This window comes from Tenrec ecaudatus, chromosome X (assembly GCF_050624435.1).
Source record: "Tenrec ecaudatus isolate mTenEca1 chromosome X, mTenEca1.hap1, whole genome shotgun sequence".
In the NCBI taxonomy this organism is placed as follows: domain Eukaryota; kingdom Metazoa; phylum Chordata; class Mammalia; order Afrosoricida; family Tenrecidae; genus Tenrec; species Tenrec ecaudatus.
Window position 1 is genome coordinate 109,803,645 of NC_134548.1, and position 20,800 is coordinate 109,824,444.

The following is a 20,800-nucleotide window of genomic DNA, read 5'->3' on the forward strand; positions in this document are numbered from 1 at the left end:
CAGTTTGCAGAAGACGGGATGACAGCAAAAGGCCAAAATCCATTTGCAACATCTCCACGACATGGACTAAACCTCCCGTGGATCCCGTCTGACCATATTCTAGGGTTGGGACTAGGCTTGCTATCAGACAGAAGGCATTGTAAAGTTTATTGGATGATGTAGTTAGGTTAAAATGTAATACCTTATCATCAATATCCCTCTAGATTCAATATATGATTGCTCCAGTTTTTTTTCATATTTTCTGCTTTGTTTCCCAATTGAGGTTTTTCATTGTTTTATTGTGCCATCATTATTGGGCTACTTGTTTATATTCTCTCTTGATTTTGTATGTTCTTCTGTATGTGAAACCAATATTAGACAAGCCTATAGACACAACAACTGGATCAATAGATTCAAAGGGCCCTGGCAGGGGAGGCTGGCAGGAAATGGGGAGCTAATAACAAGGGGTACAAAGAAGAATAAAAAGTCCCAGAATATAGTGATGGCTGCACAATGTTTATGAATGGGACAGAAATCTTGAAGTGACTGTATGATACGTGAGTGGTATGTCAGCAAAATTGTTACAAATAAACTAAAACATTTTTTAAATGTATCTTACCAGGGCGAAAGGTTAGGTCCAATAATTCACTCATTCACTCACTTCCATAGAGTTGATTCCAACTAAAAGGAGCCCTGTAAACTCGAAAGCAAACCCACTTGCATCGAGGGTAGAGCAGTCCCCGTGGGTTTCTGCGATTGTAACTCTATGGGAGCAGAAAGCCTCGTCTCTTCCACCCGGGCCCATGCTTAGTAGCCCAGCATGTAGCCCACGATGATGCCAGGGCTCCCACCCCGTAATGAGTTCCCAACAGTAAACTTCCGAGACCCCAGGGAGAAGTGCGGCAAGCAGTAACGCTTGTGATCATTTACCAGGGGACTGCCGCTAGTAACTAAGTGAAATGCTGTGCCCAGGACATGTCTGCCGAAAAGCCACAGTGGCATTAAGGTTTGCCTGGAGAAGGACAATGTGTAGACAGAGAAGTCAAAGTGTGACCTACTGGGCAAGGCCACGGTACACTCAGGGTTTTGTGTGGAGGATTGAGTGCCTGGTCATAGGGGAAATGAATGAACAAAGGCATGTTCAAAATGGAGATCGTGATTGCTGAAGGCAAGGAAAACCTACACTATGTCTCATGAGGGATAAAAACTAGACTAAGAGAGGTCATGTTTACATGTTTATATGCCCATGGTACTATGTGTCAGAAAGAAGCCCTGATGGTATAGTGGGTTATGCGTTGGACGGCTAACCACAAAGTCAGCCGTTTGAAACCACCAGTCACTCCTTGGGAGAAAGATGAGGCTTTCTACTCCTTTAAAGACTAACAATATCAGAAACCCACCGCGGGAAGTTCTACTCAGTCCCTTCGTGTCACTGTGAATAGGAATAGACTCAATGGCAATGAGTTTGATGAGTTGGAATCGCTTCAGTAGCAGTGAGTATGTTTGTTTTTTGTTTAATATCAAAAACCTTAAAAAAGTCCCCATAGGCCAGCGGGATAGGGTAAGAGGCTGTATAAGTAGAGAAGAAAAGGTTAGGCGTATGGGAGGGAGGAAATAACTTCTGTAGAGAGTTACAGTCTTGGAAACCCCTGGGAGCAGTTCTGCCATGTCCTGGAAGGTCCCATTAGTCTGAATTGACTCCATGGCAGTGAGTTTGGTTTTTGGCTAGAAGGTAGAGGGAATGTTTGTATTTTATCATGCCTGAGGACTACCAAACAAAACTAAGGTGGTCACAGAGTCAGCTCACAACCCATGGGAGTTTTGGGAGGGTTATGCAAGCAGAAGACCTACGTTCTCCTACTCACCCCCTAATTCACTGGCACCAGTACAGTTGCCCATGCTTGTCCTGTAGAGTGCAGTGGGTTAAGGGCAAGGTTGTGGTGTTTCCCAAGTTCACATTCCAGATCCAAAGATGCCGGTATAATAACTGCCAGGATGATACTAGGTTAGTGAATTTCATGCTTAGTGTTTCCTCACTTGTAAAATAAGAGTGATGGTACCCACTTCCTGGAGATGTCGTCAGGATTAAATGAGTTAATATATAAGGTGGTTAGGAGAATTTCAAACACACACACACACACACACAGTATATACTCAAATATAAGCTGACCTGAATATCATCTAAGACACATAATTTTACCACAAAAACTGCATAAAAATATGCTGAAAAACCTTGGCTCATACACGAATGTATACGGTAGTTGCTCAGGCTGTATATTTTTATATAGAGCATCTGGTGGTTTTGAGTCGACTCCTTCTCCTAGATCTCCTAAATACTGTCAGCCTTGGGTAAATTATGTTAACATCCTATAGCCTCAAGTCCCACCTAACAATACCAGTTACCTTGTTGAATGACAGTAAGAACTGTATGAGAATCCATTGTCAATGCTGCCAGGCTTATACTAAGAATTGAATTCCAAGGGACTCTGCTCTCTGTTTCTGTTGGACTTTCTTGAAACCTAGCATATTTCTTCTAGACATTTATTTTTTTATTGACCCCTTGGTGTCAGCTCCTCTTTCTCCCCCCACTCCCACCCTCGTGTCCCCTTGGTACATTATAAATTATTATTTTAGTATATTACACAGACTGCTGTCTCCCTAACCCCCGGTTTCTGTTGTTCATCCCCCTGGAGGAGTGGGGGTGGGGGGTCGTTATGTGTCCATCCCTGGGATCAGTTTCCCCTTCTGCCCCTCCTCTCCCCACCTTCCCCCTAGGTTAAAATCTTTATGGGAGGAGAAAACCTCATTTTTTCTTCAGAGGAGTAGCAGATGGGTTTGAACCCCTGACTTTGAACTTAGCACTCTAATGCTTACCCAACAGTGCCACCAGGCCTCCTTTACATATAATTAAAACAAAACAAAAAAGCCAACTCACTAGCAGTGTGTCGATTTTGACTCATAGCGACCCTATAGGACAGAGTAGAACTGCCCTTGTGTGTTCCGGAGACTAAATCGTTAGGAGCGTTCAAAGTTTCATCTTTTCCCCTCAGAGAGGATTGTGGTTTCCAACTGCTGACCTTGTAGTTAGCAGTCCAACTTGGACCACACTACCCCACCAGGGTCCCCTTGTCGGCATATTCACTATACATTTGTTGAATGGATCATGCGATAGATGAACCAGAGCATTTGGTTCCCACAAAGCACATTGAAAGTAGCAGGGACTGCAAAAGAGAAAATTGATCTCTCTTGGAAGAAATACCACTAGAATGCTCATTAGAAGGATGGCGAGACTTCGTGTCATGTACTTTGGTTGTGTTTATCAGGGAGACCAGTCTCTGGGGAAGAACTTCTTGGTAAAGTAGAGAGGCAGCAAACAAAAGGAAGGCTCGCCAAGATGGCTGGACACAGTGGCTGAAACAAGGTGGTCAGGCATAAGAACAATTATGGGGAAGGTGCAGGATCAGGCAGCGTGTCCTTCTGCTTTGCATAGGGTGGCTGTGGGTCAGAACCGACTCAAAGGCACCTAACAACAAACTCTCACTGGGGGAAGACAAGGCGTTCTCCCTGTATAAGACTTTAGTCTCAGAAACACTCCCACCAACCCCCACGCCACCCCGGGGAGTTCGACCCAGGCCTATAGGGTCGCTGTTATGTCCCAATAGACTCCATAGCAACGAGCTTGGTTTGCTGGTAGCTTTCAGAGTAGGCTGCCATGAGGTGAGCAGTTTGAAACAACCAGCTGCTCTGCGCGAGCAAAGGGAGGCTTTCTGCTCCGGTACATAGTTACCACTTCAGAAACCCACAGAGCGTTACTAGGAGGTAGAATGAATGGGAGCCAGGGAGTTTTTCTTTCTCTTTTGGAGAATCCATCAATGAAACATCAATTCTCTGCAAACGAGGTTACGACGTTACCTGTATCCTCGAGGAGAAACAGGAGTGGAACACGAACGTGGAGTGCTTCCCCACGTAAGCCGTGTCAGTGTTTCCGCTCAGTTTTTTTCCTCTCTTGGCTCGGGGGTTTTATTTGTTTCACTTGGGAACAGGGAGGTCCGAGGGTCTGGGGAAGAACAAGGTTGCCTGTGCTTTAACGCTAATTACACTGTAGCGTCCGGCGAAAGTGATGACAAGATGAAAAGTTACAAATCTAGTGGCGCGGGACAAGGCCAGGAAGAATGGAAAACCTTAGGACAAGTTCTTCCTGAAGCGCCCGCCAGACTTTCCGAACCAAGTCAGCTTAGCCGCCGGAGGGCGCTGTGGACAGAGGCTGAAACTCTATGGTCGCTCCCACCGTCTCCCAGGAGGAAGTGCGATCACGAATCGCCTATATACTTCCGTTTCCGGGCTCTCGGCTTTCTTTTCGTGCTGGTAGCGCTCCCGTAAACATGGTAGGAGCTTGGGAGCGGGCCTTGTGGCATCCAGTTTAATCTTTGTCCCCACTTAATGATATTGCCCAACAGTGGCTCTAAATCCCGGCGGAGCGTCGGTGCACGGACGAAATCCCTTCTTGCCGCTCCGTCCCCCGAATCGGCTAGGCTCGGGGCCAGAAATCGACGTGGTCGGGGTTGGCTGGGGGGAGATCAAAGAAGTGAAGTAGATGTAGCCGGGGATGGTCCGCCCTCCGCGCGGTAGAGAGAATCCGATCCCTTCTCTCTCTGGCCTCGTAGAGCGTCCACAGGGCTGCAGTTCGGGCGTTGTGTTAATTACTGTGATCTGATAATGCCGCGCGTTTCCAATGGTTTGCTCACTAGGTGAACGTTCCTAAAACCCGCCGGACATTCTGTAAGAAGTGTGGCAAGCACCAGCCGCACAAAGTGACCCAGTACAAGAAGGGCAAAGATTCTCTGTATGCCCAGGGTAAGGCGTGAATGTGATTTGGAGTGAATGTGGCATATGCGGTGATGGGCCATTCGTTTTAATTTGCTGCCCCTGTGGGTGTGGACTGTGGATCCGTAGAAGATTAAATCGTGGACGTCTAAAGAATTCTCTCCATTTTCCAGGATGCTGCGCCCTGGGTCAACTGGGAGTAGTGTTAACGAACAAGCCGAGTGGTTTTGGTTTACTCTAGGCTTGGGCATTTTCTTTATTGACAGGCTCAATGTAAACCCCATGGGAAGTTCTCTGTTGTGGTATCAGGTGGAGTCAGTTCTAACTCATAACACCCTGTAGACAACAGAATGGAACAGTGGCCCTCAATTGGCCTCCTCAGCTATGTTGTGGGCACCGTCATTGGGCTTGTAAAGCTTCATTCTCTCGCAGCTGTCCTGTGTTGGTTGGTTGCTGAGATGTTGGAAGCGAAGCGTCCAGACTAAGCAAATTAAGGAGAAATAAGATGTCCACTTTGCGTTATTGGCTGCTGAATAGTGGATGAATAGCTCTAGAACATTGCCTTCTGCGAACTCTATACCAATTAACTTGTTTTTCCAGGAAAGCGACGGTATGACAGGAAGCAGAGTGGCTATGGTGGGCAGACGAAGCCAATTTTCCGGAAGAAGGTTAGTGATAAATGCTATTTGACGTGTTTTCCAGGAACTGTACTAACGGACTTGAAGTTGTTCTTGTTAGTGCATATACAAAGGGGCTTCAAAAAGTTCATGGAAAGATAGCATCAATGGATACAGACCTTTTTTTTTTCTGAGAACGTTCCACAAGTTAGCTGCAGGGGCATTGTTGGGTGGGTTCCAACTCAAACGAGCCTCTGTACAACATAGCAAAACACTGCTTACGCCCGCACCATCTTGACAATCTTGGCTATGTTTGGGCCCTTGTTGCAGTTGCTGGGTTGATCCATCTTGTAAATTTTCACTGACCCTCGACCACACATGTCCTCCTGGGACTGGTCCCTCTTGATCACATGGCCAAGGTACATGAGACTTGCTGTGCTCACCTTACTGAGCATTCTGTTCTGGCTGTACTTCTTCCAAAAGAGATTTGTTCATTCTGGATGTACATGGTATGAACAGATGGATCCACACCATAATTCAAATGCATCTGTTTTTTGGTCTTATTTTCGCATTGCCCAGCATACATTCCAAAGAACATACTGGAGCTTGAGGCTGGTGCACTTCAATTCTCAAAATGACCTGTCTTTGCTTTTTAACATTTACCTATGACCTTGTAGTTGATAGAACCGCAATCATGCAGCCCAGGTCTGTCACTTAATTCCTTTGGGGGTGGGGGGAATGTAAAGAATATACCCTGCCTTCCTTAAAACTGAAAATCACCAGTTAGGCCTTAGACTGGCCTCATCAATACGTATTTGGGTGTCACATCCCTAGCCAATTTGGTAACCATATAAAGTAGCCAGAGCATTTGCTTTTGCACTTTACAATCTGCTCGTGTAGCTTACTTCCAGAAAGCATTTCTAGAAGGCTTTTCCTGTCGATTTTGCTGTAAAGCAATCTGTTCTGCTAAGGGGATGCTTCTGTGCTTTTTCACACTAGGGTAACTTGTCTGAAGATGGGAAGGTACTGGCCTTGTTTTGTTGTTGTTGTTTTTTAATTGCAAACTCCAGTTGCCAAGGAACATGTAAAGGGGCAGGCTGAAAAGGCAGAGTGTTGGTGCCAGTTGTACACTAAGTTAAATTAGACTCTCGAGAACTCTGGAGAGCCAGTCCTTCAAGGTGGCATAGGAAATCTAATAGCGAGTCATGTAGCTAGGATGTGGACTTTGAGTGGAGACACTGATCCGAATTGATGGGAATTGGATGGCCTATTAGTTCGGTCTTCTGCCTGGGAGTTACATTTTCTGTTTGAAATCTTCTCGAGATCTTCTAGGTCACTATTTTTCTCCCAGAGCTAAAATACAAATTGCCATGGCTCTCTGGTATGCAAAGCTTTGCTTTAAGTGGTGCTTGATTCAACAGGCAACATTTTTTTTTCAGGAAGTGACTACATGTGATGATTTGCAAAGGGTTTTATGGTCTTTCTGCCCTCCCCCCACTCCAGGCAAAGACAACAAAGAAGATTGTGCTGAGGCTTGAATGTGTTGAGCCCAACTGCAGATCGAAGAGAATGTTGGCTATTAAGCGATGCAAGCATTTTGAACTGGGAGGAGATAAGAAGAGAAAGGTAAATCATTATAATGGGATGGTCTCCCTCCCCCCCCCTTTTTGGGGAGCCCTGGTGGCGGGAAGTAAGGAGTGGTCACTTGTTGGCCTGCTAACTGCAAGGTCAGCCGGTCACTTGTTGGCCTGCTAACTGCAAGGTCAGCCGTTTGAAGCCACCAACCTCCCCTTGGTGTTAGTCTCCCACTGGGCAGTTCTACCCTGTCCTGTAGGGTCCACTCAGTGACAGTGCATTTGTTTCGCTTGAGGGGACAATGTTTATGTTGCCTCCAAATACTATAGTACAGTGATAAGAGCAGTCTGCCTGAAGAATGAGATGCACTGCTCAGGGTAAAAGACTCGTGCTAGTTGCTACATTGTAGGAAAGGAAAAATGAGGAAGACACATAAGACAGAAATCTTTGCGGGGTCAGGGGGGATAGAGATGGTTTTTGATGGACCAGAGATTCTCTTTAAGAAACAACTCAATTTTTCTCTCTCTCTTTATAGGGCCAGGTGATCCAGTTCTAAGCTTCATCATGGTTTATTGACAAAACAATAAAAGTTGTCATGTTACATATACCTTATTTGTTTGCATTTGGTCATTTGGGCGGTCAAGAAACACCTCTAGTAAAGGAATAAACTTACTAGCAGTTTATGGGTTTTCTGGGTCTTGGGTATTCATTATGAACGGAACATCACTGGTTGTACAAATATTACCTGTTGGCACGTGATAAACATTTGCTATTGTGAAGCCACTGGTTATGGGGTATCCTAGGAGATGAATTGAAATCTCGGGCTTACAGATTGACACTACTAACTCCATAATGAGTAAAAGTGGGAAATACCTGTAACAGGTTTTGCTACTTCAATATCTTTTAAATATTTCCTGCAGGTATAATTCAGTGACATCACATCCTTTAAGTTATGTTATTCAATTTCCCCTCCAGCATGATAAGTCGAAAACTATTAAGCAAAAGCATCAGAGATGTGAAGTTTCCTGAACATTTAGATTCTATACATTTCTGAAAGTGGTGTTTCCATGAGTTGGGAACAAAGATTCCTGTTGTGTATCTCCCCTACCCTCCTTTTTTTCCAGAGTAAGTTCCATGATCATCCTGTGTCCTGAAATAATTTGTCAGGATTTTTGGAATCCAAAAACAGTTGCTATAACCTGAACTGACCTTTCAGAAAACCAGTGTTTGGATTGGACTTGGGAGAGCTTGCGCTGATGGGGGCAGCAGGGAGAACGCAAATGAGACTGAAGTGTAGTTATTGGGGTGGGTGTCTAGCTATCCACTAAGGCTTAGTATATTTTGTCTGGCCTAAACCTGTAGCCACCTGAATTGGAAACCCTAGTAGCAAGACTTGGACTTGCACCGCTTAACACTCTTATTTCATGGTTGTAAAGGAATTAATATTCATTCTTAATTTACAGTAATTTCCTGTTTAATTTACCCCCGATGGCAATACTAAATGCTTCCTGCAGCAAAACTACGGGTAGGATTGAACACAGTAGGGCTGCACATTGGTACCTGTATTACCTGCCAGGCTCCCTGTAATGCAACAGTTTTTCCTGCATGTGAGTGTTGCTACCATGAATCATTGCCAATTCTTAATTTGAGTTTGCACATCTCATTAACTGGATGGGAATGGAAGGTTTGCTGTAGCAGTGGTACTATTCAAAAGAACCTTCTTGAACCTTTGCAATTGTTAGTGACAACAAATGGTAACAATCTGACCGTTATTAACAACCAGGTATTTTGAGGACCCTTGGTGCTGCACTGGGTTAATTTGGGCCAGGACCTGCAAGGTTAGCTCAAATCTACCAGTTGCTCAGAAGGAATATGGGGCTTTCTATTCCTGTACAGAATTACAGGAAACCAGGAGTAGTTCGGTCCTGTCAGGGTTACTGAGTTGGCAGTGAGTTAAGAGTGGACCTTTTCTTGTTATTTGAAATAAGAATGAGAAAAGGTGCCTTTGATTCTTTGTGCTCATGTGGGAATAAGAGGGATCTTAGCGGCTGAAGCCTTGGCTACATACTTGCTCTGAATTTTAAGTGAAACAGGTTCTTTGTGATTTTCCATTCCCTTGAAATAGTATTGCATTACCTGCACACACTGGGTTTGAAGCGATCACTGCCTTGTCACAGACTCCATGAAATGAAGCGCGCCATTTGGACAGGATGACATGTCTTTTGGACAAGCGTATATACCTGCCTTGTATCTCAATGTATCCAGTTACTCTTATTTTGGGTGGAAGCAAGATGTCATCTTCATTTCATATTTACAAGACCATTTTAGGCTCTGGGAACCTAGGTTTTTAAAATGTTTTTCAGAGTTTCTTGAAAGGAGTGGTGGTCTGTGAACAAGAATTCTTAATTTTTAAAATCATTTTACTGGGGACTTATACAACTCATCACAATCCATACATCCATCCATTGTGTCAAGCACATTTGTATGTTGTCCTCATCCTCAAAACATTTGCTTTCTACTCGAGCCCTTGGAAATCAGCTCATTTTATCCCCTCCCTCATGAACCCTTGATAATTTATCAATTATTTTGTCATATCTTACCCTGTCCGTTGTCTCCCTTCACCCACATTTCTGTTGTCTGTCCCCCAGGGAGGAGGTTATATGTAGATCCTTGTAATCGGTTCCCCCTTTCCACCCAACCCTCCTGGTATCGACACTCAGCACTGGTTCTGAAGGGATCATCTCTCCTGGATTCCCTGTGTTTCTGGTTCCTATGTACCAGATTTGTAAGGTAGAATTGGAATCTTAATGGGGGGGGGGGGGTTGGGAAGCATTTAGGAACTAGAGGAAAATTGTATGTTTCATGGTTGCGATTTCTTATTTTTTAACAGTTTTATTAGCACGTCACATGTCATACAATTCAGCCAAATCAAGAGTTGCACAATTATCACCACATTCAATATTCGAACACTTCCGTGTACTCATTGTTACTCATGTAATTATTCTTCTAATTATGGTAAAAATACAACAAAACATTCTCCAATCCCACAAACTTTACATGTATATTTCAGTGCCATTGATTTTACACTTAATGTACAATCATCGATATTCTTTAAAATGGAGTAATTTGGTTCATAGCTAGCCATCCATAGTTGCAGATCTGTCAGTTACTTCTGCCCTTAAGCTGAGGAGAGGAAGTAGAGTCCATCTTACTCAATTAAGGTAGGAGCCGAGCTACCCAAATACCCACCTACCTACCGGAGGCAAAGCAATTAGTTTAAGTATACACCCTGGCTTAGATAGTGTATATCTGCCTCAGGGTCGTGAGAATTAAAGTGAATCAATACATGGAAAGCATCTAGAACAGAGCCTGACACACGTTAGGCACCCAACAGATGCCTGCAGAAGTACCTTAGGTTTTTTTTTTTGTTTTTAAGTAAAACGAAGATTTTATTCAATGGCTGGACGTAGAAGAAGGCAAGATAACAAGGAAGCCATGTCAGCACAAACATACACATCCTATATACGTTCTTTCAGGTAGTTGGGTATTGCAGTCTAGCTCAATGTGGGCTTCTTTATCTGGAGCAAAACAGTGCCGGTAGGATTGATGCGAGTTTTTAAGACCGAAATCCATTCAAAGAACCCAAGTTCTTCTTTCACAGGGAGGAGCTGTGTAATGACACAGGCAGGGTTGCAAGCCACTGCTCGACCCAGGGAAGCAAGTGACATGGTGTAAGGGGAAGGTCCGCCTATCTCCTTCAGATTTCTTATAGCCACAGCCCAGGAGAGGCTTGCAAGAGGTCGCTCCCATACTTCTATGTCGCCTTGCTGAAAAGGAACCCAAGAACACAAGTGTGAGAGGGGTAATGGTTGGGTAACTGGCAATAAATTGTCTCTTTAGTTCCAGACTTTTCATCTATCTTGTCATCACTATCAAGCTGTTGTTGGGAAAAAGAAAAATCAACCTGTAGCATATTTTGGAGTCCTTGGCTTGCGCTGTTGGGCGAGCGCTGGACTACTAACTGCAGATTGGTTGTTCAAACCCACCAGCCGCTCTGAGGGAGCAACTTGAGGGTACCTATATAAACTTGAAAAAAGTCTCTGCCATCAAGTGGGTTCTGACACATAGCCACCCTGTAGGGTAAAGTTCCCTGTGGTTTCTGAGACTAATTCTTGACAGGAGTACATTTAGGGTGGCTATGAGCCAGAATTGACTCAATGGCAGCAACTTGTGATTTATTTTATTTTGGCGAATATTTAAGCTTAAAAGGCCTATGGTTCAAACCCACTCAGAAGTCTGCTGGACTCCAGGCCTAACTTATAAATACTATGGAGGGCAGTTCTGGTCTGCCACACTTGGGATGGCCAGGAGTCAGAATCACTCAGTGGCAATGGGTTTGGTGATGGTGGTTTTTTTGTAATCATAGCATTTTTAGGAATAATGATTCTAACAACAGCCTCGTTACTGAGTTTAATATCAAGACACTGGGGGGGGGCAACCTAAAATATTTTTAGAAGATCTATGTCCCCATATAACAAAATCAGGCTAAATATGAACTTGGTACTTGGATACAAAAGCCAACGGAAAATATTCAAAATGTTCAGACAAGTTCTGCCATGAACTAGAAAAATCATGAGAGCATGTTTTTGGTCAATACCCATTTTTCTCTTATAGAGCATCAATACTCTACCTTTCTGAGCCGGTACCCCTGCTTGCCCAAGGGGTCCTGGTTGATGGCAATTACATCCTTATCCTGCAGTAGAGCTTTTGCTTGAGGGCTGATGTGCCGGAGGTCATTAGACATGAGTAAGGGAGCTGCCATGATCGCCCAAAGGGCCATCTGAGTTACCTGCTGATCCCAGCTGAGGCCAAAGTTGCCAATCACCAGCTGAGACAAAAAGAAAGAATCCAAAGAAGAGAAGATGAGACAACACCCTGCTGTAAGTACACCCACAAAAACGCTTCCTCCCCCGCCCACAAACTTGAACAAGGAAGACTCAAGGTTCTTACCATATCTGGGTCATTCCAACCCCCTGGTCCAGCGACATCAACAATAGTGTCCTGGTGTAAAGCTGACCAGTCCAAAATATTCTTTACACTTTGCCAGGAATCAGAGATATCACCAAAATTTCTCCAATGATTGCAGTACTGGCGGATTTCTGTGTAATTGGGCTGTGAAAACGGAGAGTGAGAGCTGCTACTGTTTACCTTCTACTAACAGCCTTGTAAAACAATAGCCAGGAGGAAAGGAGGCCCTTTGCAGCCTCTGGGTTTGTCAACAAGTCTCTGTCTAAATCCCTAGCACCATGGAATTTCACTGTAAGGCGTGTGCTTCAGAAGGCAACGGTAACACTTGAAACCCTTACTTACAATGTTTTCGTGCTGCTCATGCTGGAAATTTACCAAACGCTGTTGGTTGGGATTGTGGGACACTTTGAAATTGTGCTGTACTGTGGTTTTCAAATTATAACAATAACATGAGCCTGCCTTCGTTTAGAATCAGAAATGCACAACTGAAATGAAAGTAAAAGCTGCAAAATCCCAAAGGATTCATCAGCAAGCACATAAACCCATTTGAGTCGTGGGCACGGATGTGGTTACTGAGATGAGTAAAAGTTGGTATTGGGAAGTTTAAGAGACAGACACTTGAGGAAGCGCTGAAGACGTTTTGCAGAAAGTAGAAGGAAATAGGGAGTCAGGTATCTTTCCACAGTTACTCTATGGCAGGGATACAGTGATGGATAGTCGGGCAAGGCCCCTACTCTCATTGAACTTACATTCTAGACAGACAAGCGTGGCAACATTGTGAAGGGAATGAAGCAGCAATGTGATCATGAATGGGTCTCAAAAAAAATCGCTGCCACTGAGTTGATTCCAACTCACAATGACCCTATATGGCAGCAGTTCTCAACCTGTGGGTCTCGACCCCTTCGGGCGGGGTGTGTGTATGTGTCGAAGGACCCTTTCACAGGGGTCACCTGATTCAGAACAGTAGCAAAATGACAGTGATGAAGTAGCAACGAATATAATTTTATGGTTGGGAGCGTCATCACAACACAAGGAACTGCATGAAAGGGTCACAGCATTAGGAAGGTTGAGAGCCACTGCTATAGAGGGACAGGGAAAAATGGGCCTAGTGGTTTTCTCTGGGAGCAGAAACCTTAGCAGCTTTCTACACCACCAAGGCTTCCAAGAATGGGTAGAGAACTATTTTAAAGCAAAAAGACCTGTCTTCTCATTCTTCAAATATGGAACCTGGTAGAGGACCATAATGCTAAAGAGCTGCCATTTAAAAAGCATGAGGGAAGAAACCTTCCAGGAAGAATAAAAAGCAAGTTCAAAGGCCCCAAGGGGGCAATACCCTTGAGCCGTTTGTGGGACCCAGTGAAGAAAAGAAAACCAATGCCCAAACAAAACACAGCACACCAGACTCATGAGTAGAACTGCCTCTGTGGGTTTCCAAGACTGTAAATCTTTCCAAGGGTAGAAAGCCTTGTCTTTTTTCCCACATAGCGGCTGGTGGCTTCCAACAGCTGACCTTGAGGTTCACAGCCCAACTGGGAACCACTACACTGCCAGGGCACCAAAACCAGTGTGCCAAAGGGAAAAGTGAGGTCAAATTGGGCTGTTGTACAGAATTTGATTTTATGCCACTTTTAAGCAGGGGAAAGATAAGATTCCTTTTCTGTTTGAACAAAGACACTCACGCACTGTAAGAAATAGGGATTTGGCATGGTGGGATAGGTAGAGAGCAGTAGATCAGACTGTTACAGCAGCAGTCTGAGTGAAAGATGATGGTTTCCAGGGTGACAAGAACAGGAGCAGTGGAGATGGAAAGGGGGCGACGGATTCAGGAGAGAGAGTATTCTGAAAGTGGTGCTGAGTAGAATGTGAAGGGTGAGAATGTTGGAAGGCTCAAAGATGGATGGGGCAGCAGTGGGGGCGGTGAGAAGTGACTGGTTTCTAGGCTAGGTGAGATGGTAGCATGATAGTTTGAAGTTAAGTGGGACCAGTCACTTTGAAGACCCTTGGGATTGGTTCTCAAATCTGAAAATCAAACACAGCAAGACTCTTGGGTCCTGGGCCCACACGAGCTCACCTGATGAAAGGGCAACATATAAAGGGGCCATTCACAGGAGTACACAATGCTTCTGCCAGTCCTGTTCAGGGCCAAAGACATTTGCTTATAACCTGTATGAGAGAATAATGGATAAAATCAGGGAAACAAGGATTTTCCAGCTGGGACGGAATATGTTGAAAGGACACTGCCTGGAAGGGCACTGTTTATATTTCAAACCCACAGCAGAGATGGGTGGAGGCACTCTGCTTAAATGGTGTATCATGACTTCCAGAACTGCTGCGATTTGAACCTCCAAGGTTTTAGTTGGTAGCCATGCATTTAACCATCTGGACCACTCAATTGGCTTTTAGAGCCCTCTTAAACTCAAAGTGCCCTGTATTAGCCAGGGTTAAGGGTGCATGGATCTTACATGGATGGATGGTACTGTCACAATGAGTAGCATTGTCACTGGTATTGCGAGCTGGAAGATTCGTTATTTGGTCTTTAGCTACCTTGGCAAATGTTCTTCCCTTTACTCGTGGTTAAAGCTCTTGAATGAAACATACCATCTGCCAAATGTTTCAAACTGTCACAGTAGCACCCATCAAATTTTAGCAGATCTACTTCCCAGTCAGCAAAGGTCTTGGCATCAGCGTCATAGTGTCCCACACTCCCAGGGTAGCCTTCGCAGGTTTTTCTTCCTACATCTGCATAGATACCTAGCTTCAGTCCTTTGCTGTGAACCTGCAGGTAGAGGAAACCAAGTTACCACAATAGAATGGCAATCACGAGAACCACACCATAACACACAAGGGCAGAGAAAAGTGCATTTCACCAAGGATCAGGTTCTTCTCCTGGTTTCTCCGTTTCCTCACAAACCCTACATACAATACCGCTGAGCTCAGTAGAAGACAAAGAACAGTCCTCCCATCAATTCTACTGAGCTGGTTTAAACTACACAGAGGCTTCAAAAAAAAAAAAACACTCCACAAAATCCTTTTATTTTCATTCCATTTTTCTGTGAACCTTTTCAAACACCCTGATATATGTAAGCCACAGCAGAAAGCCATCAGCCACTCTAACCTTCCTCTGATGAGCCCCCTTGCGATGTGGAGTCACCTTGGCTCTTTCCATCCATACCAACACCTGAGACCATCGAATGGGGACTGACTAGACTAAGAGGCACTTGATGCTAAGACTGGGGCTTGAGGTTAGCACTCACAAGGCAAGATGTAATTTACCCTGGACATTTGGGGAGAGGCTCTGAAGAGCGTCCTGGTTGGTGACTGTGCACAGGAGAGGGTTGTGTTCCCGCTCAGGTCTTATTTTGTGTCTCTCCTGGAATCCTTTTTGGTTATAAAAAAGTGGAGGCCTTAAGTGTGGTGCATTCGGTGGATTCGGCGTCATTCTAGCAGATTAACAAACCCATGGTGGGAAGGACAGGCATCTGCATATTTGGCCATGAGAAAGAAAGCGTCCTGATGGGTGAGCTCTGGGGCTGAGAAACGCTACACAGGTGACAGGTCTGAAAGAGCTCAGGGTGGCTAGAGTTGAAGAGCGAGCCAGCCTTGTGAACTGCTGTTGACAAGGATGAGAAGTGGGAAGGTAAACACTGGATCCATTTCCTTCCTTTGATAACTATATTCACATTGACCTTACCAAGCAGTTAGCAATGAAGATGGGATTTACCCACTGTACCGCTTGCATGGTGGCTCATCCAAATGCGACCTTTACTGGGCAATGAGGGATTTATTCTAGAACACTTCCCTTCTATCTTCTAAAATTCTAGTTGTAGTATAATTCCAATAGCTGCTCAAAGGTTAAATGGAATTAGACCCATGCATACATCAAGAACCCCACCCACTGCCATGGAGTAGATTCCACCTTCTCCCCAAATGCCAAACTCACAGCCATTTTGACTCACGATGACCTTACAGGTCAGAGTAGAACTGCCCCCTGTGGATTTCTGAGACTGTAACTCTTTCCAGGAGGAGTACAAAGCCTCATCTTTCTCCTGAGGAATGGATGTCAGTTTCAAACTACTGACCTTGTGGTTAGCAGTCCAATGGATAACCCACTATGCCACCAAGGCTCCTGGCAACCCCTAGATAGGGTTTCCGATACTGTAAATCTTTATGGGAGCACACAACCCCATCTTTCTTTTTCCCCTCAAGTGGCTGGTGGATTTGAACTGCCGCTGATACCACTAGGGCTCCCTATATCTACATCGGGAACCAAGTTCTTGTTTTCTCTTCAGAAAATTCAGTGGTTTGGTCAAAAGGAGAACTTCTCCAAGATGGGCCTCATGAGCTGTTGCAAAGTATCAGCGGATGGAATGACTACCCCCACCTAATAAGCCTTTACAATTCAATGCTCAGTTAAGAGTAGATATTCTACTTTATAAGTGTCAAGAGAGTGGTTTCCAAAAAGGCTTATAGGTCCCTGAATAACAGAAGAGAGAGGGAGAGAAAAAAGTGGGAAGGAGAAAGAAGACAGACACAGACTCAAATCAATAAACTCACATAATTGGCTAGGCGGCGAATCCCACCAGGGAAGCGCTGAGGGTCTGCCTGAAGATTGCCTTTCACATCTCGTGTGTGAGCCATCCAACAGTCATCGATGCACAGGTACTGGTAGCCTGCATCCTTCCAGCCATCTGATACCATGAGGTCGGCCATCTGCATGAAGAGCTGCTCACTGACAAAGAGAAGCCAAGAATCACTACAATTCTGTTTCAACCAAAAGCCTGGGTACCTTTGAGATTTACTTTAAAAGAACACACCAAAAACAAAAACAAAACCACTCGGTACTAGTTTGGTAGTACTAGTTTGGTAGAGGTCTCACGGGTTCCTTTTTCTTCCCCTTCCCTTGTCTCCTTGAGATGAACAAAAGCAAAAGAAAAACCAAGACAAACCCACACAACATCAACATGACTGATTAACACAGGAAGGGGACCTAGCCGATGCCACTGGAAAGCTATGAGAACTCACGAGAAAGCTCAGTAAGATGGCCAGGTGCCCAGTTTACGTACTTCAAAGATTCTCTAGATCTGAAGAGCCTATTCACCAGGCACAGAGCAACCTAAAGAACCTCCAAATTAGCTTGAGATATTACAGGGCCTGCATGTGCAAAACGTACACCCCTAAATGATCGGAATCCATGGAAAGACCTTTTGCTCTTAGACAAGAAAACTCGGTAGTATGAAGATGAAAAATCTCCCTTCAAACCTGTATACATTTGAACAACCGCCCCAAAGGGTTTCTTAAGGAACTTGACAAAAGTGATCCCCAATGTTCCCCTGATTAGGAGGCACTTCGGGCTGTGACTGTTCTAGGCAGGGGATATGAAACGGGTGTATTACTATTTAACCTTAGAATCCACAGACCAGTGGATTTAAAGCAAAAGCTCTGAAAGCAATCCTTTCCGTCATCTGCTGTCATGGAACTGGGTATGTATGAAGCGTGGCACTTTTAAATCAGAGCATAAAGTCCAACCGTACCAACAATGGAAATGGGGAAAGATCCATGAAAATAGTAGTAGAAACTGTGGGGACGATACCTTGAAGGTCCGTGGTCGGTGCGAACGGTTTGTACACTGTGTTTAACCTAAACATAGGAAAAAGATGAGGCTCTCTGCTTCTGGTAAAGATTTCTAGCTTACTCTGCCCTAGAGGGTCTGCTGTCAGTTGGAATCAAATCGTGTGCACTGAGTTTGGTTTGGGTCGGTTAACCTCCAGGTTGGCTGTTCAAACCTACCCAGTGGGACCACAGAAAGAAAAACCGCCTGGGGATCAGCTTCAGTTCAAAGAAACAGCGGCGAGCCAGTTTCACGTCTAAAATCATGTGCACCTTGGAAGGAAGGCAAAGCAAAGAGCAATCCTGGCCTATCCAATTGGCAGCTTTGACCAGGCATTCTCATGCAATGTCATTGGGGAATGTGAATAGAAAACATACCCTTCACGAAATTCTCACTGCCATCGAGTCCATGCCAACCCACAGCGACCCTATAGGACAGAGTAGAACTGCCCTTGTGAGTTTCCCTAACTTTGACTTTTCCTGCGACTAGAAAGCCTCATCTTTCTCCCACGGAGTGCCCAGTTTTAGACTGCTAACCTTGCAGTTAGCAGCCCAATACATAACTACCAGGGCTTCTTCTACCTACCCTAGGCAAAGTTCCAAAAATGCATTCTAAGGAAGAAATCAGGGGTGCACAGTTTTGAGTACAGTGAAAAAAAATGAAAACAGCCCGGAACAGGGGGCTGTTTAAAATAAATCATGATACACACACACCCACACACTGTAGTACTACCCAAAGCGACAAAGAAGTAGGCCATCTCTTTCTTCTTCCTAGTCTGTCCTTAGTCTGGAAGCTCCATCCATGAAACCTGCTCACTATGGGTGAACCTGCTGGTAATTTGGAACGCCAGTGGCAAGACTTTCTGCATCACAGCAACACACAAGGCACAACTGGGTAGGGACTGCATTGATTCTACGCCACAAGGAGCCCTGGCGGTAGGGTGGCTCCGACCCCAGCGGCTTCGCTGCGCGCTGGAGAAAGATGTGGCTTTCTGCTGTCTTATAGATTATGGTCTTAGAAACTGTGCCGGCAGCATCACTGGTGAGTCAGAACGTACTCAATGGCCATGGCTTCTTGGATATTCTGTGCCTGGCACTCCGCTGACCCTTAGACCACTGCCACTGCGTCAAATCGAACTCATCGTGACCTTGTAGGGCAGAGTGGAACTGCCACACAGGGTTTTCCGGGCCGTAAATCATTACAGAAGCTTGTCTATCTCCCAAAGAGGAGAACCTGATAATAGGTTCGTGTTTAAACCACTGCACCACTAAGGTCACATGGCAAAGTAATGACAAGCTGGAATTTGAACCCCGCCCGTGGTCTTGCTATTAACCACTAACGACATACATACACATGATCCCATTTTTATTGCCGAACAAAATGTGTTCATATTTACATAGAAACCTATTGCAAGGATGCAATTTTTCACCCTGGTGGGGGTGAGGGGAGGGTAATCTTTGTTTTCATTACCCTCTTCTCTGCTGTGGCCTTTGTTTTTTTTGTATCGAGTAAGCCTAAGTGTTAGGCTCAGAGAGGCGACCCCTCAGGGTCACAATGGACTTAGTCTGAAACTCAGGAAGCCAATAGCTTCTCTGACCAACATGTGCCTTTACCTGGAATGACACTCACAGGCCTCAGAGACCGGCTGGGGTGGACCAGAGAATCTTAGGAAAGCCAGAGATGCTCGCTCCAAAGACAAACACACACAGTCACGTGTGTGGATTTACACTTACTTTCCCATGGGCTCTAGGTTTTGAGAGCTCAAGCATGGTGGTACTATGATCGTGGCATGTATTAGCTTGCTCAAAGCTCACCGAGGTGTGATCTTGATTTCCCTTACAAATCAAAAAACTGAGGGTGGGAGAGGGTCTTCTTTTTTCCCAAGCCCTCCACCTCTACCCCTAACCCCAGCTCCAGCCCAACTCTCAACTTCCATTGGAAGGATAAAGTTGAAGCCATACAGTCCTCTCAAGGGGCTCTGGAGGGGCCTACTCTGGACAAAAAGCCACTCACATTCCTGCTGCCAGCTGTTTCCTGATTGCTGCCTGTCGCTAATTGCTGGGCCTCTGAAATTAAAGTCCAGCCTGCCCAGGTTGCTCCTTCTGAGTCGACTCCATGAGGTAAGAGTTGTTTATTGCAATTTAAACACGGGGAAATGTGAGGATCAGATCGGCCCAATGGCTGCCTCACCCATGCCTTCAACTCAGAGCAAGACCTAGCTAACCCCTGCCAGGGCCAAGTTCCTCCATGTCAACCTGCCAGCCTGAAGTCACAGTGAAAGGCGAGGAAGTTGGGGAGAAGCGGCCATCAGGAGGGTATCTCAAAGGTCTCACACCCTCGGGTCACAGGGAAGGAACCCGTGACTCCGAATGGGGAAGAAACGCGCGCCTCCAGTTCCTTCCTTTCTCCCAGTCCCCTCAACTGCGCTCCCTGAAGGGACCAGGCACCAGCGGAGCAAAGCAAAGCAAAGCTCACAAGAAGGGTCTGAATGAAGTCAGTGGCGATGGGAGGCATCTGCAGGTGGGGGGCGAGGCAGGGCAGTGGAAAGGGAGAAGTAGGGGTCGCTGGCCTGACTCTCACCCCAGAAAGGGCCACAAGAAGAAAGTTTAGGGTTAGTTTGATGGGCATTAAAAAAAACAAGCAGCAGCGGGATGGGAGCTCTTCCTTAGGTTCAAATGTTTCTGCCGAGGTCCTTCATCCCCTACAACGTAGCCAGACAAGCACGGGAAGGCGAAGGGAGGGTGCGCCCAGCAGATGATACCTGACGCAGGAATCCGGCTCTGCCTCGCAGTCAACATTACACAAGAAGCGCTCCCAGTGCAGCCAGCCCATGGTAGGGGTGAGCGACAAGCCATTGTCCAGGGCCCTGGCCCCAGGGGCGCTCCAGAGAACTAGGGCCAGGAAACTCAGCGCAAGCATACAGCTCGGCTGCGGACCTGCGCCCATCAGCGACCGCGTCACCACCATCACCCAGGACTCAGTCTCGCGGGTAATCCGGCCTTTTAAGTTTAACCTTCGAGGCGGACCAATCACCGAGGAGTTTTCAAGCCATGACGCGGTCGTTTCTCAGGCAACTGGGACGGTTATCCCCAGAGGCGGGCCAATGAGCAGTCCTGTAGGACGGCCGGCAACCAATCGCACTCTTTTTTTGTCTTGCTGTCTACCCGCC

The 20,800-nt window shown here is 45.6% G+C and overlaps 2 protein-coding genes across 3 annotated transcripts; one reads left to right on the plus strand and one right to left on the minus strand.

Moving 5' to 3' along the window:
• Nucleotides 1-4,253: 4,253 nt before the first annotated feature.
• RPL36A (ribosomal protein L36a) lies at nucleotides 4,254-7,607 on the plus strand. Its single transcript, XM_075539162.1, has 5 exons — nucleotides 4,254-4,364; nucleotides 4,728-4,833; nucleotides 5,404-5,471; nucleotides 6,924-7,046; nucleotides 7,531-7,607. The coding sequence occupies exons 1-5, from the start codon at nucleotides 4,254-4,256 to the stop codon at nucleotides 7,549-7,551; spliced, it is 429 nt and encodes a 142-aa protein (XP_075395277.1). The 3' UTR covers nucleotides 7,552-7,607.
• Nucleotides 7,608-9,868: 2,261 nt separating this feature from the next.
• Nucleotides 9,869-20,694, minus strand: GLA (galactosidase alpha). 2 transcript variants are annotated; one of them, XM_075539543.1, is made up of 7 exons: nucleotides 20,393-20,653; nucleotides 16,578-16,752; nucleotides 14,775-14,799; nucleotides 14,095-14,186; nucleotides 12,006-12,167; nucleotides 11,686-11,883; nucleotides 9,869-10,822 (listed from the first exon to the last, which is right to left on the minus strand). In XM_075539543.1, exons 1-7 carry the CDS (start codon nucleotides 20,596-20,598, stop codon nucleotides 10,550-10,552), a joined length of 1,131 nt encoding a protein of 376 aa, XP_075395658.1. In that variant the 5' UTR covers nucleotides 20,599-20,653; the 3' UTR covers nucleotides 9,869-10,549. The 2 variants fall into 2 exon arrangements, with proteins under 2 accessions (XP_075395658.1, XP_075395660.1); XM_075539545.1 differs by having other exon boundaries at nucleotides 9,870-10,822; nucleotides 14,622-14,799; nucleotides 20,393-20,694.
• Between the last annotated feature and the right edge of the window lie 106 nt (nucleotides 20,695-20,800).